This window comes from Urtica dioica, unplaced genomic scaffold (genome assembly GCF_054948205.1).
Source record: "Urtica dioica subsp. dioica isolate 48M unplaced genomic scaffold, U.dioica_male_clone48M_v1_H2 Urtica_dioica_male_H2_contig_45, whole genome shotgun sequence".
In the NCBI taxonomy this organism is placed as follows: Eukaryota; Viridiplantae; Streptophyta; class Magnoliopsida; order Rosales; family Urticaceae; genus Urtica; species Urtica dioica.
Genome location: NW_028297235.1, coordinates 924 through 14116, shown reverse-complemented (window position 1 = coordinate 14116; position 13193 = coordinate 924). Strand labels below are relative to the sequence as shown.

The 13193-nt window shown below is 36.8% G+C and overlaps 2 protein-coding genes across 3 annotated transcripts; both read left to right on the top strand.

Annotated features, from left to right (window-relative positions):
- Positions 1-1050: 1050 nt before the first annotated feature.
- On the top strand, positions 1051-4502 carry LOC149376199 (transmembrane 9 superfamily member 5-like). The gene is made up of 7 exons (XM_089606571.1): positions 1051-1288; positions 1729-1769; positions 1919-2507; positions 2575-2706; positions 3281-3437; positions 3542-4026; positions 4140-4502. Exons 1-7 carry the CDS (start codon positions 1161-1163, stop codon positions 4354-4356), a joined length of 1749 nt encoding a protein of 582 aa, XP_089462697.1. The 5' UTR covers positions 1051-1160; the 3' UTR covers positions 4357-4502.
- Positions 4503-6653: 2151 nt separating this feature from the next.
- On the top strand, positions 6654-10322 carry LOC149376198 (ATP synthase subunit B). 2 transcript variants are annotated; one of them, XM_089606573.1, is made up of 14 exons: positions 6654-6853; positions 6946-7011; positions 7095-7137; positions 7382-7536; positions 7963-8064; positions 8195-8266; positions 8350-8453; positions 8547-8628; positions 8714-8806; positions 8896-8960; positions 9101-9113; positions 9220-9297; positions 9628-9736; positions 9811-10322. In XM_089606573.1, exons 1-14 carry the CDS (start codon positions 6740-6742, stop codon positions 9906-9908), a joined length of 1194 nt encoding a protein of 397 aa, XP_089462699.1. In that variant the 5' UTR covers positions 6654-6739; the 3' UTR covers positions 9909-10322. The 2 variants fall into 2 exon arrangements, with proteins under 2 accessions (XP_089462699.1, XP_089462698.1); XM_089606572.1 differs by having other exon boundaries at positions 8885-8960; positions 9101-9297.
- Positions 10323-13193: the final 2871 nt, after the last annotated feature.

Below are 13193 nucleotides of genomic sequence, written 5' to 3'. Positions count from 1 at the left end.
AAGGACAATATAAAATCAAAGTGTGAGGAAATTGTTCACTCTTCATTAAATTCATATAATATTATTCAATATATATTTAAGATGTGAAAGCTTTATTTCATCCAAACAACATTCGTGTGTTTAACCAATTCTAAAAAAAAACTGCATACTTAATGGCATAGCCATAAACAAAAAAACGCACTGATCGATCGCACATTATTTATCCCAAAAAATTAGGAATTAAAAAAAATAGCTAGGTCAAAATATGTCGTCACAATAGAAAGTAAGAAAGGAAAGAATCCCAAAATTAGAATAATTTCGTTATCATTTCATGCACGGATACGGCACTTGCTTTGAACTCTTTTATTAATTTTATATAATGTCATTTTATTTCTTCAAAAATAACTGAATATAAATTAGCACATATGATTGATTTATCTGATGGAATATAAATTCATTCTCCATTTCCAAATTCAATTTTATATGCATAGTAACTATTTCTAAGTCATAATAATGGGCCGGGAGACGGGCGGAGCCAGTAGCTCATGTTTTATTTTTAAATTAATATATTAGGAGTTAAATTAATTATTCGGTAATTAGAACTTTTTACTATGCAAAATATATATCTACTAAGATTAGAGTTCTAAGTGATCTCTCTAGATTCTTTTTTGTCAATAAAAAATAATCAACTTTTAACCAAAATAACTAAATCTCTCTAAAAAATAAAAATAAAATAGATTATTAAGTTAAAGAATCAAGGTTTTAGCATTCGAGTCTCCATCATATTAATTGAGCCATATATAGATATAGATAATAAAGTGCTGTGTGTATGTATGCCTTTAAACTTTGTGTACATTTTCATTTTGTTTGCTTATTCTTTTGGAATCGTTACATATAAATTGACATAGAATTCTCTAAATACTTTTGGTTTGGAATCGTTACATCTAAATTGATTAGGACTTTTTTTTGCTCATAATGCTGTGGTTACAAGTAAAGGTTTGAAATATGAGATAGTGTAGTAATTATTATCTGAAAATGAGATATCTATGGAATTCCCCTTAAATAAAAGACAGATACAGGGAAGAGAACTACGCTGAAAAAATAACTTCTCGGACTCGGAGACGATCTTGAGATTGGGGAAATCATTGACTCTCTCTCTCTCTCTCTCTCTCTCTTCGGCAATGGACAACAGTAAAGCCATTCTTCTAATCCTTGCGCTATTCTTCTCAGCTCGTTCTGTTGCTGCTTACGACGTTGGAGATCGTGTTCCTTTATTTGTCAACAAAGTTGGACCTTTAAACAATCCCAGGTACCACTTCGTTACTGTTACACACAAGATGTTGAGGTTCTCACTTCTCAGCAAGAATATCTTCCATTTGGCATTTGCCCATGGAAAGTTCGTGATTCAGGAATTTGAATTTGGTTTGTCAAATATAAGAGCTTTAACCATGAGATTGACACTGTTGGTATGTAAAAAAGGAAAAAAAGAAAAGAAAAGGAAATGAAGATCCACTATCATTCTATACCTACACCCATCACGATTTTACCAAATGTTGACATTTATAGATGCTTGTTCAAATTCAAAATGACCTTGTTAGTCAGTGATGATGCCTTAAATTTCAGGATAATTGTCATTTTTTTTTAAAATCTGTTTTGATACATTCCTTGTGGATTGTTTACTGATAGATCTTCAATTTGGACCTTAATATTGTAGTTCATGATGTGGGTCTGATTTTGCTTCTGTTTCAGTGAGACCTATCAGTATTATGACTTGCCGTTCTGCCGTCCAGGTTCGCTGCTAGATTCATATTCATCATTTAAGCTGTTCTGAACTCACTTATGCTAATACAATGCTGGATCAAGTCTGTTTTATATACCATAATCATCAATGTTTATAAGTACTTTGTCTAATTTATAGTATTCTGTGCTTTTTCCGCAGATCCTGTAATTCAAAAAACAGAAACGATTGGCGAAGTGTTGAATGGGGATCGTCTAGCCAATACTCGATACGAGTTAAATTTCCGCGAGAGACAAACACGTAAGACGCTTTGTGAAAAGACACTCAAGGTTTCTGATGTTGCGAAATTCAGGAACGCCGTCATCGGAGACTATTACTTCCAAATGTACTACGACGATCTTCCTCTGTGGGCTTTCGTCGGGAAAGTCGAGGACGCGAGTTGGAGCCTCGACGAGAAAACGCCCAGATATTATCTATTCAAACATGTTCGTTTCGACGCACTTTACAATGGGAACCAAGTCATAGAGATTCAAGCTTTCAGCGATCCCGATCATGTCGTGGATATAACAGAAGACGTCGAGAGCAAAGTCGAGTTCACTTACTCAGTTAATTGGACAACGACCGCCTCGCCGTACAGAAATCGAATGAACAAGTATGCAAAAGATTCCATGCTTCCGATCCGACAGAGAATTCTTTGGTTCTCGTTCATGAACTCCGTCGTGATCATTGTTCTCTTAATGGCGTTTCTCACAATGCTCATCATGCGGAGAGTGAAAAGCGACCTTTCAGGGTAATAATGCATTGACCTCCCCATGAAACGTAATTCCGTACAAACTAACATTGAGGTTGTGTTGTAGGATCACGGGTATGGACGAAGAAGAAGATAAGGAGGTTGGTTGGAAAAACCTACACGGTGATGTGTTTAGATGTCCTTCTAACATCTCTTTGTTCAGTGCTGTTTTGGGCGCCGGGACCCAGATTTTTGCTGTGTAAGCTACTTTTCGAATCGAATTCTCGTTCGTGTTTATCGGTTTCTGTTAGCCTCCGTTTGGAGCCCAGATAATGCGAGGGAAAATAAAAATATAAGGGAAAGAGAAAATTGTAGGTAAAATAGGAGGGGATACTTAGAATTCTATGTTGTGTATGGAAGTGGTGGAAAATGAAACGGGAAAAGGAGGGGAACGTGAAAAATTAGATACAAATGTAGACCCTCATGTCTAAATTTGGATAGATTCGGAATCCATTAATTAGTAATACATTATCTCTCTAACTTTCATTTCCCTTCTATTTTCCCTCCATCTCCAAACAACACGAGGTAATTAAGAGAGTTTTGGTGACCCGAATGGGTTTGGTCGAATCCAAAACGCACATGGTGCGACAAAATATGATAAAAAAAAAGCATGGTGAATTTCTATCCTCTGTCGGTGGATTTTTCCTGTCTTGGGTTTTCCAAGTATATTTCTGGGTTCATTTTTTTTCTTTCTTTCTTTTTTCATGTTCTATTGTTTTATCGTCATCACTTTATAACAGAATCTGACTCACCTCTTTTGCATTGATCTTCAGGATTTGTATCTTGTTCTTGCTGGCACTATTCGGAGTGGTGTACCCTTACAATCGCGGAGCTCTCTTAACTTCTCTGGTCCTCGCGTACGCCCCCACGTCCGTGCTCGCAGGCTACACCGCTTCTCACTTCCACAATCAGTTTTCCGAGACTGGATGGGTAACAAAAAAAAAAAAAGAAAAAAAAAAAACCCGTGCAATATCTCCCGCAACTTTCGCCGCTCTTCTAACCCTTTGTTCGCCCTTTTCTTCGATTCAAAACAGGAAAGGAGCGTTCTTCTCGCGGGATTCCTCTACGCGGGCCCGTTGGTCATGACAATGTCCGCCATGAACACAGTCGCCGTGGCCAAAGGAGCGACCGCGGGTCTCCCTTTTGGCACCATCGCGGCGATTTCGCTCCTTTACGTCTTCCTCGCCGTACCGTTGCTCTTCCTTGGCGGCTTGATCGGGAGAAGATTGAGGTCCGAGTTCGCGGCACCCTGTGCCACGAAGCCGCACCGGAGAGAGATTCCAACTTTGAGCTGGTACAGGTGGGCGCCGAGCCAGATGTTCCTCGCTGGCCTTTTGCCCTTCAGCGCGATCGTTCTTCAGTTGCACCACTTTCTCGCAACCATATGGGGCTACAAGATTTACACTCTGCCCGGGATTCTGTTCGTCACATTCGCGATCTTGCTCATCCTCACTGCAATTATAAGCATCGGTTTGACGTACGTTCAGCTTTCTGTTGAAGACCACAGATGGTGGTGGAGGTACTACGATCTGATCCGATTCATTCCATTGCTGTATTTATGTTTTCAATTTCAAAATTTTTTCGTTGCATGGGAAATCAATTTTACTTGATAAGTGGTTGCATAATATGCAGATCTGTACTGTGTGGGGGATCAACGGCTATATTCATGTTCGGGTACGCCATTTACTTCTACCTCAAGTCAACTATGGAGGGTCTGATGCAGTTGACCTTCTTCGTCGGTTACAACGCGTGCATGTCTTATGCCTTCTTTTTGGTGCTCGGCACACTTAGTTTTCGCACCTCCTTGCCGTTTGTTCGTTACATATATCGTTCTGTAAAAAGCGAATGATAGCTAGAGAATTAAGCAGAAGAATTGCCAATTTTTGGGTGCTATAAATAATGTCATCATCAAATTTATTTTGCAAATGACCATAGAGAGAGAAGCATGTTATTTACCAAATGATATCATACCACAACAGCTGGAGCGGACGATAAATTATTATTATTATTTTTTTTTGGGCACATTGCAAGCTAAATTCTTGTTATTTTTTGTCGAACGGAGGTTTAAAAATACTGTGCATGATAGGAGTATCCCACATGGTATCCCCTCCCTCAAGTGTAGCGGTTTGAACATCTTCCGTGGGATGTTCCAAAAACTGTGGTATTTTCGCAAATATCACAAATATATCACAAATGATTAAATAAAAACCATTTTAAAACTAATAATTTTCTCAAATACCGCAGCATTTTAATGTTATCATGTATAGAATATATAAATATAATAAATATGCCTGTGTAATGCTCCAAAAAGTGCAGAATATCTCAGCAGTATGCGAGTTACCGGTAAAATTAGCGGTATTTTAAACTAAGTCTCGGTTGATGAAGAAAACTATAATAAAGCATATCCTTGTTTTATCTAATTTATGTTACAGAGCTAAAAGTTTTACAACGTCAATATCTATAACTTGCTCAAATCTAACTTACTCGAAGTTGTTCATGAATGCTTAGTATTATAGTTATAGGCGGAAACATCATGTTTAGCTGATTTAAAACAATTTCTTAGTGTAGAAAGTTAATAAAGTCTAACAGTACTTGAAATTTTCGTATATTTACAAAGTGGTTCAAAAATATTTCCGAAGGAAACATTTCCGAATGACAACATAGTCGGCGATTGAAGAAGAGATATGACGGGGGTTCCATTGGCAACTTTTTTAGCCAAGTTTCAGAATGTCAGAAGTTTTGTTATTGAAAGAGACAATAAGCAAATTATGGACAATATAAATAACAAGAGAGAATGTACCATCAACGAGTTTGACTATGGAGACGCTTGTCAAAGAGGCTTGGATCCGGATCTGACCCAAACTCTTTTACTTGGGGCCGAGTCGGTCCGAGCCTAACTTTAGACCCGACCTTGGACCAATCCCTTGACCCTCGGGGCCAAGGGTTGAGCTTAAAAAATTCTTAAACCGGGTCTCAAAAGAACTCAAACTATACCAGACATAAGTTGGGCCCAGGCCGAGCCCGTGTTGCGCATTTTAAGGTTACGAACTAGGCTTGAGAGCCTATACATACACTAGGCCCAAGTCAAACTTCTTAAAAAGAAGCCCAAACAAATTTTTATTTAAAAAAAAGAATGCACTATTAATCCAAACTTCATGAAGAAGATTACAACAATTGGATTTTTTTTTTTTTTTTTTTTGACGAAATTGACAAGGATTTCATGTCATGGAACTTGGACGTCTTGTTTTAGATGAGCCTTCGAGTGCGGTAAGACCAGATTTTCATCAAAAATCTTTGTTCTTGCAGCGTTGCAGATTGAGAAGTTACAATATTAATAAAATTCAAGGTATTATGAGAAGAACTTATAAAAGCTTTGGACAAATATATGTTTGATTGAGTTTGGAGTATAACATTTTGAGCAAGTTTTGATCATCACATGTTCTCCTTAATTTTCTGGTTTAAGCTCTCTTGTCTGAGATAATATCTTCATGTTTATGGATATACTAAATAAATCTCGAATACTGAGCGTGTTGATTCCTAGTAATAAAAAAAATCTCTAGAATATAAACATGACCTTCCAGTGGCAAGCAAGTATATTTTCATAGAGTAATCGTTGACACGAGTTTAATGCTACTCGAATCACCTTGATCGGACTTCAAACGGCTCCAATACCCTTTTGACAAGCTCTCGAGTCCGACGAGTATTTCTTAGTGAAATCTTGTCGGAGGAAATATGGACAAGTCGGTCTGACGAGAATGTTCTTATTTTTTTTTTTTTTTTGCAAATTTTGCAAAAAATTCTACAAATATCACAAACTCCGCAAATATTTTATCGCATTTCGCAAATTTCGCAAAAAATATCATCATATTTTATTTATACTAATTAATTTATTTATATATTAGATCTCGCTAAAGCTTCGATACGTACCACGATTTATCACATAAAGTAAACTATAAACCAATAAAATTGAAGTCTCAGTACAAGAGTACTGGTAAGTGGTAAGTGGTAAGTGGTAAGTTTTAATGTTTGATTTCGGTACACTCTCTCTTATCTTCATTAGATACATTGTACGGTACTGGAATAACCCTGAGAAATATGTATTTTTTTTTTTCAATAATAAAAAGGTTTATTAAATAAATGAACATGTGACTTGAATGCGATGATGTGTAAATAATCAAATTTGATGTTAAGTGTGGCGATTGTTTGAAATTGGGAGGAAGTAGAAGAAAGTCATGGAAATGTTAATGAAGCTGGAAGAGTTACAGAAGAGCATGATGGTCGTTCAGTCACTCTCACATGGCGACCAAGACTCCGATCGCTTCCTCGCCACTTTCCTTGTCTTCCTCGTAACCTCACTTCCTTTTCCTATCGCTTTCACTTTCGTTTCATTTCTGTCTTTCTTCTTTTTGAGATCGAACCTTTCTTTTCTTTTCAAAAGACGCAACCTTGCGGAGGATTAGACTTCGAGAACAAGTGTGCTCTGGTCTCCGATTACATTCCCAAGGTATGTTCTTCGTGATTTGCCTCTCGGCTTTTGGCTTTCTTAATTTCCTTCGTAATTGGTTCGTTTACTTGCTCTACCCTCAGATTTCAGCTGGATTGAAATCCTCTCTCTGCACCACTACCAAAGGTACTAAAACACTAAACCCTAATACTTTTTGTTTCATATTATTATATATTATTATTGATAGCTTACATTTGTGTGTATGCATTTCAAACGATATGCTGATCCTCATAACTTCATAGAAATGTATGTTAATACTCTAAGGGGCTTCCATGGAAGAGATTTATGTAACTCGAAACATAAAGGCCCCTTGAATTTTACTACCGTATCGAAGAGATTTCTTTGTCACTCTTGTTTTACTCTTCTGAAGGATTTCATCAAGAGCAACATAGTTTCAAAAAGGACTCGCAGCTGAACTCTGAGGGTAGTTCAAAATTTGATAATGTACTACAAAGTAGTATAGAAGAAACGGCTATGATTGGGCTTGATGCAATGCAGCGGGCAAATTCAACTCTCGAAGATTTTGTAAGTCATTTTTCCTCTTCCTTAGAAAAAAATGTTCCTAGTTGTGACTGAAAATTGAGATGTAAATTGCACGTCAAATTTAAATCTTCAAGATACGTTTTTCCAATCTCAGGAGCATCAAAAGATGCGTGCATTTATTTTCTAATTGTCCTGGAGCATTTTGTGCGTGTACAAGTTAAGGCATCATAAGCCAGTTGTTCCTATATATCAAAGGAGATAGTCATATTGTTGCGGATCTGTCTAGGAATTTTTGTTTCTTACTGTGTAAATTATTCTGGATTTGTATAAGTGACTGGGTATCATTGTTTGGTTCTGGGTCGGCGTGTACGATTAGCGTTGAACTCATATGCTCTAGACTTTTACGATTAGAACTGTAGCGCGTATGAGGATTTTACTAATCCAGTCTTTATCCTTTCCCCTGAGCAGTGCAGATCGTATTTCATGTTTCACAGAATAGATGTAAACCAACCGCAAGCTATATTTAAATATTTGGATGTGCTCTCATTCACGGAAAGCTATATTTATCAGGTAATCTACATTGAGATGGAAAATGTCTGTCACTCTAATCGATTTATACTCACAGATAATGATGAATCTAAACAACATGAAATGTTGAAACATAGTAGATGAGCTTTATTGTTGTGCTTTGCTGTGGCAGCTAGACACTTTGAATGAAAAGGTACTTAATGTTCAGAGTGGCGGAGTGAAGTGTTCAAAACATGGGTCTGAGGTTGTCACTAGCTTTCAGAGAACCACACACAAAACATATATATGTTGCAGCAATTAATTGATGTTAAACCGACGTATTTTCAGGAAGTGAACCAGAGATCAGTATCCAGATTCACAAGAGCATTTAATAACGACCCATTTAGACCACTGGCTGATCTTCTCGAACATCACGGCCTATTGACTGAGAAGTAAGTATGACGGATCTTCTTTATTGGGAAAGGGAAAACTAATTGTACGCTGAAATAGTCATGTTTATTAGTGTCTTTCTTCCACTGATGAAGAATGAAGGAAGAGTTCATGCACGGAGAAGAGTATTGGAATCTTGAAAGAAAGCTTTGTTGTGCCCTAGCAAATGGAAGTGAGGTAGGTGTGCTTTCTCTGTTATGAAATCAGTAAACTGTTGAACATCCTTAATTTAGATTCCAACCAATGATTTGTTTCTGCTCAGATATCTGTTGAAGATGTGATGAAGGCGATTCATCTAAAATCATTCGATTACCGAGTTCTGAACCTCCTCCTGTATAAGTTGAGAGGCGAGGAGGTGAGTGTTATGAACAAGCCTTTATAGTAAAAAAATTTAGCTTATTCTTATTCTGATTCGGTTGTGGTTTCTTTGAAGCGGTTGCTAAGGTTGATGAGATGCATATGGCATTCCTTTCCGTTTCGGAGTTCCTTGTGGAGGTTGCTGATGATCTGTGAGTACTTCTTTGTTCCGATGCTACATTGTGCTGATAAATTAATCATAAAACAACACACACACACACACACACACACATATATATATATATATATTAATCTTGGTCGTTGTTTTAATCTGAAACCAATTCTGTTTCAGGTTTGACTATGAGGTGGGCTACAATTACATCCTTGATTCTAAACTTCTCTTTCAATCCTTTACAAAGTTCTTTTTTTTTTTTTACTTTCAATTTTGATCCTTTCCAAGTTGTCATGCAGGATGATGTAATGGAGAATAGCTTTAATGTTTTGCGCATGTTTGTGAGAATTTATGGCACTTTGGCCCCAACCATGCTAGTAAGTCTACAGAGCACCAATAAGTTTCTGTATTCTTTTTTCTATTTGATCTTCGAATGCTAGCGGTTACATATCTTTAATTAGATGCTAAAAAAACATACCTTAAATTTGAGGCTTTTATGTTTTTTGATCTACTAGCCAAAAAAAATTAAATTGTAGCTTTCCAAAGGCAAAGATTCTTCGAGACCAACGTAGATATAGACTGTAATCAAACTTTTCAAAACTAGTCATTCTTGCTTGGCGATTTTCCTTGGTAGATGAGATTCATACTTTATAGACAAGATGTTGATGTTGGGTACAATATATTATTACTTTGAATCTTCTTTGTAGGCAAAATACATAACCGAGGCCGAAGAGAAGTACGACATTTTGTTGAAAGCTTTGGATTCCCATCTGTCCTTCAGTTACCAGAAAAGATGCGCAGAGGCCACCGGAGAAGGTAATAATATGTTATCGTGCATAGAACTCTATTTTTTTTTTGTTTGCTTCTTGCCAACAAACTACCTTGTATAGGAGGAAATACGTCGAAACATCCTCTCGGAACGTGGAATGTACCACCATTAATATTGGACGAAAAATCTTACCGCTTGAAGATGCGAGATCCAAATTGAGAGGCACAAACCGTTACTGTTTTCTTGTGTCTCGAGGAAAAATTCATGTCAATAATCTGGTAAGTGAACCTAGGCTAGAGGCAACGTCGGCTTTCATAACAACCAAGGGTCGAGGAAATGGCTTTGGACCAACAGTTTTTGGTAAGAAAAGTTTCACCAATGGTCCGGGTGAGGCCGTGGTAGGGGATTTTGGCAACAAAGCAAAGTCTAATGCCATGCGGTGAAGTTTTACTTTTTTATGGGCCGTCGACCCGTGACGGAGTTCTTGCTACCATGGCTTGCTTGAGATTTTAGGCTTTTTCTCCAGGGTGTTCCTTTGTACACGCTTCTTGCCGTACCTTAACCCTGGGCTGACTGTATCTAGCAAACCCCGTATTCACACTGACATATTAATGCGTATTATTTTTCTTTTTACCCTCAAATCTTGTTACCCTCATTAGTCATTCTTTCTGTCTAACTGCCTTTTAAATTTGGACGAAGGCCTATTTTAATGATGAACACTCACAGTTAGATTTTAGGAGGAAAAGAACGGTGGTTTCGTAAAGAATAATGAAGACTTTGATTTGAGAAATAATAATCCAAAGGTAACGATATGGTTGGTATTTTTAAACGTCTACATGCATGACTGATATGAGTTGTGGACAGAGCCCTACAACAATCTTCAACCATAATTTAGATTAACAACAACGATTATGGATGTCCATGGTCACCTTGTAGGGCTCTGTCCATGGTCACCTACAAGGGCCGGCCATGGACATCCTACAAGGGCCGGCCTCGACCACGACGAAATGACAAAGTGCGGTAAAGGGCCGACCTCGACCTGACGAAATATGGATAAGGGACCCCGACCACAACGAAGCACGATTGACCTTGGTCACGATAAAGCATGGTCGAGGGCCGTCCTCGTCCATGATAAACCATGACCAGCTTGAACCACAGCAAAGCAGGTCCGACCTCGATCGCAATAGGGTATGGTCAAGGGCCGGCCTCGACCACAACAAAGCAGGGCTGGTCTCAACCTCAACATAAACCAAAGGGAATTAGGGGTCTTGGTAGGTGACGAATCCACCCCGACTCTTCATTTCACTATAATAACCTCATTCTCATAAGAGTGAAAGCGGGCTCACTCTCTCTCTCTCTCTCTCTCTCTCTCTCTCTCTACTTAGATTATGCCAAATTCTCTACTCAACTATTTCTCTCACAAAAAACACTTTATAGACTAAAATCAAGAACCAAGAGAAATCAAAACCACTTCACTCATTCAAAATCATACAAAAAAGAGAAACAATCTACTTTCATTCTCTTTATAGTAGGGGAATACAAATTCACTCTCTCTCACAAATAAAGCTACTAAGCCAAATTATATTTCATCTACAAAAGTGTCAAAGAGTTTGAAAAATTGATTATCATGTTATTCACTTGTTAAGAGGAATATTTCACCATTAATCAGGGCCGGCCCATATGATAAACCAAGTAAGCCTAGGCTTAAAGCCGCCCAACAAGTACTTTGAATCCAAGATGGGGAAAGCAAAAAAGAGAAAAAACAATCATCCATTGACTTCAAGCAAAGGTTTTATCTCTCTAACTTGATTATTTTAAGTGTTGATGATTTAGTTTAGTGCATTTGCGTAGTTTTTTTTTTTTTTTTACTTGTGTGATTTAGAACATAGAAAAGGAAAACATCAAGGTGTTCAAAAAAGATTATTAGATATAAATCCTCGAGCATTTTATACACCTTGTGGTTGTCATAGTCTTAATTTAGTACTTTCCGATGTTGCAAACTCTTGTGTTAGGGCTATTTCATTTTTTGGGGTTCTTCAACGCATATATTCATTGTTTTTTTCTTCTACCAAGCGTTGGAAAGTGTTAAAAGATAACATATCCGATTTGACCGTTAAATCATTGTCGCAAACTCGTTGGGAAAGTCGTATTGATAGTGTTAAGGCAATTAGATACCAAGCTCCAAAAATTAGAGATGCATTGCTTGAGTTAGGAGAAACTTGTGACGATCCTAAAATAAAGAGTGAAGCCAAATGTCTAGCGGAGTATGAATTAGAAAATTTTGAATTTTTGCTTGGCATGACTATTTGGTATGATATATTGTTTGCTATCAATGTTGCAAGTAAAAGCTTACAAAGTGAGAGTATGCATATTGAGATTGCTATAGATCAATTGAGAGGTCTTATCACATATTTTCAAAATTATAGATAAAATGGGTTTACAAATGCCATTATTTCGGCAAAAGAGATTGCAAATGAAATGAAAATTGAACCCAAATTTCGAGAAAAACGTGTGATTCATAGGAAAAAACAATTTGGAGAAAGTGTTGATTGTTGTGAAAAACTAACCCCCGAAGAGTCATTTCGAATTGAATATTTTCTCTTCATCGTTGATCAAGTTATATCTTCACTTACCAATAGATTTGTGCAATTTGAAACATATGCAAATATTTTTGGATTTCTTTTCAATTTCAAAAAGCTAAAATCATTGGATGAATGTACTTTGAAAAAATTTTCATTGAATCTTGAAGATGTGTTAAAATGTAATGGAGTTTCTGACATTGATGGGTTAGATTTGTTTTGTGAATTAAAAGTGATTAGAGAAATTTTGGTGAGGGAAAATAGTACTCCAATTGAAACACTTGATTATATTAAAAATGTGGATTGTTTTCCAAATGCATGCATTGCTTATAGGATATTACTAACTATTCCTGTAACCGTGGCTTCCGCCGAAAGGAGTTTTTCAAAGTTGAAATTAATAAAATCTTATTTGAGATCAACTATGTTGCAAGAACGGTTGAACGGGTTAGCTATGTTGTCAATTGAAAAAAATATGTTATCCGAGCTTGAATTCAAAGATCTAATTAATATGTTTGCATCACAAAAGGTTAGAAAAGTTCAATTTTTATAAATATTTATTTGCTAAATCTTTTGTTTGTATGTTTATCTATTTGTTAGGTATTTGGATCGAAAAATGAACAAGTTGAAGGCGCGTGCTCACAAAGATCTTAATAGACATTTTCTCTTTTTTTTTTCTTTTAAGTTAAGAAGATAATTTTAAAAAATGTTTTTCAAAAAATTGATACTATTACTTTTGAATTTTATATTTATTTATTTTTATAAGGCCTCATTTTAATGTTTCGCTTAAGGCCTCGACAATCATTGGGCCGGCCCTGCCATTAATCCCACGGATTCAAAGGCATGTGGCCAAGTCCGCCCACGCCATGTGTCCATAAGTGTTAATCCAAAAAACGGTTTAACATGCACCATTACCAAAGGTACTAAA

Excerpts from the sequence above, each read along its gene's own strand:
- LOC149376198 (XM_089606572.1), top strand. The coding sequence starts at position 6,740 with ATGGAAATGTTAATGAAGCTGGAAGAGTTACAGAAGAGCATGATGGTC. Across the intron at positions 8,807-8,884 it reads ATAAGTTGAGAGGCGAGGAG|CGGTTGCTAAGGTTGATGAG; the intron begins GTGAGTGTTATG and ends GTTTCTTTGAAG. Across the intron at positions 9,298-9,627 it reads CTTTGGCCCCAACCATGCTA|GCAAAATACATAACCGAGGC; the intron begins GTAAGTCTACAG and ends TCTTCTTTGTAG.
- LOC149376199 (XM_089606571.1), top strand. The coding sequence starts at position 1,161 with ATGGACAACAGTAAAGCCATTCTTCTAATCCTTGCGCTATTCTTCTCA. Across the intron at positions 1,770-1,918 it reads CTTGCCGTTCTGCCGTCCAG|ATCCTGTAATTCAAAAAACA; the intron begins GTTCGCTGCTAG and ends CTTTTTCCGCAG. Across the intron at positions 2,508-2,574 it reads GTGAAAAGCGACCTTTCAGG|GATCACGGGTATGGACGAAG; the intron begins GTAATAATGCAT and ends GTTGTGTTGTAG.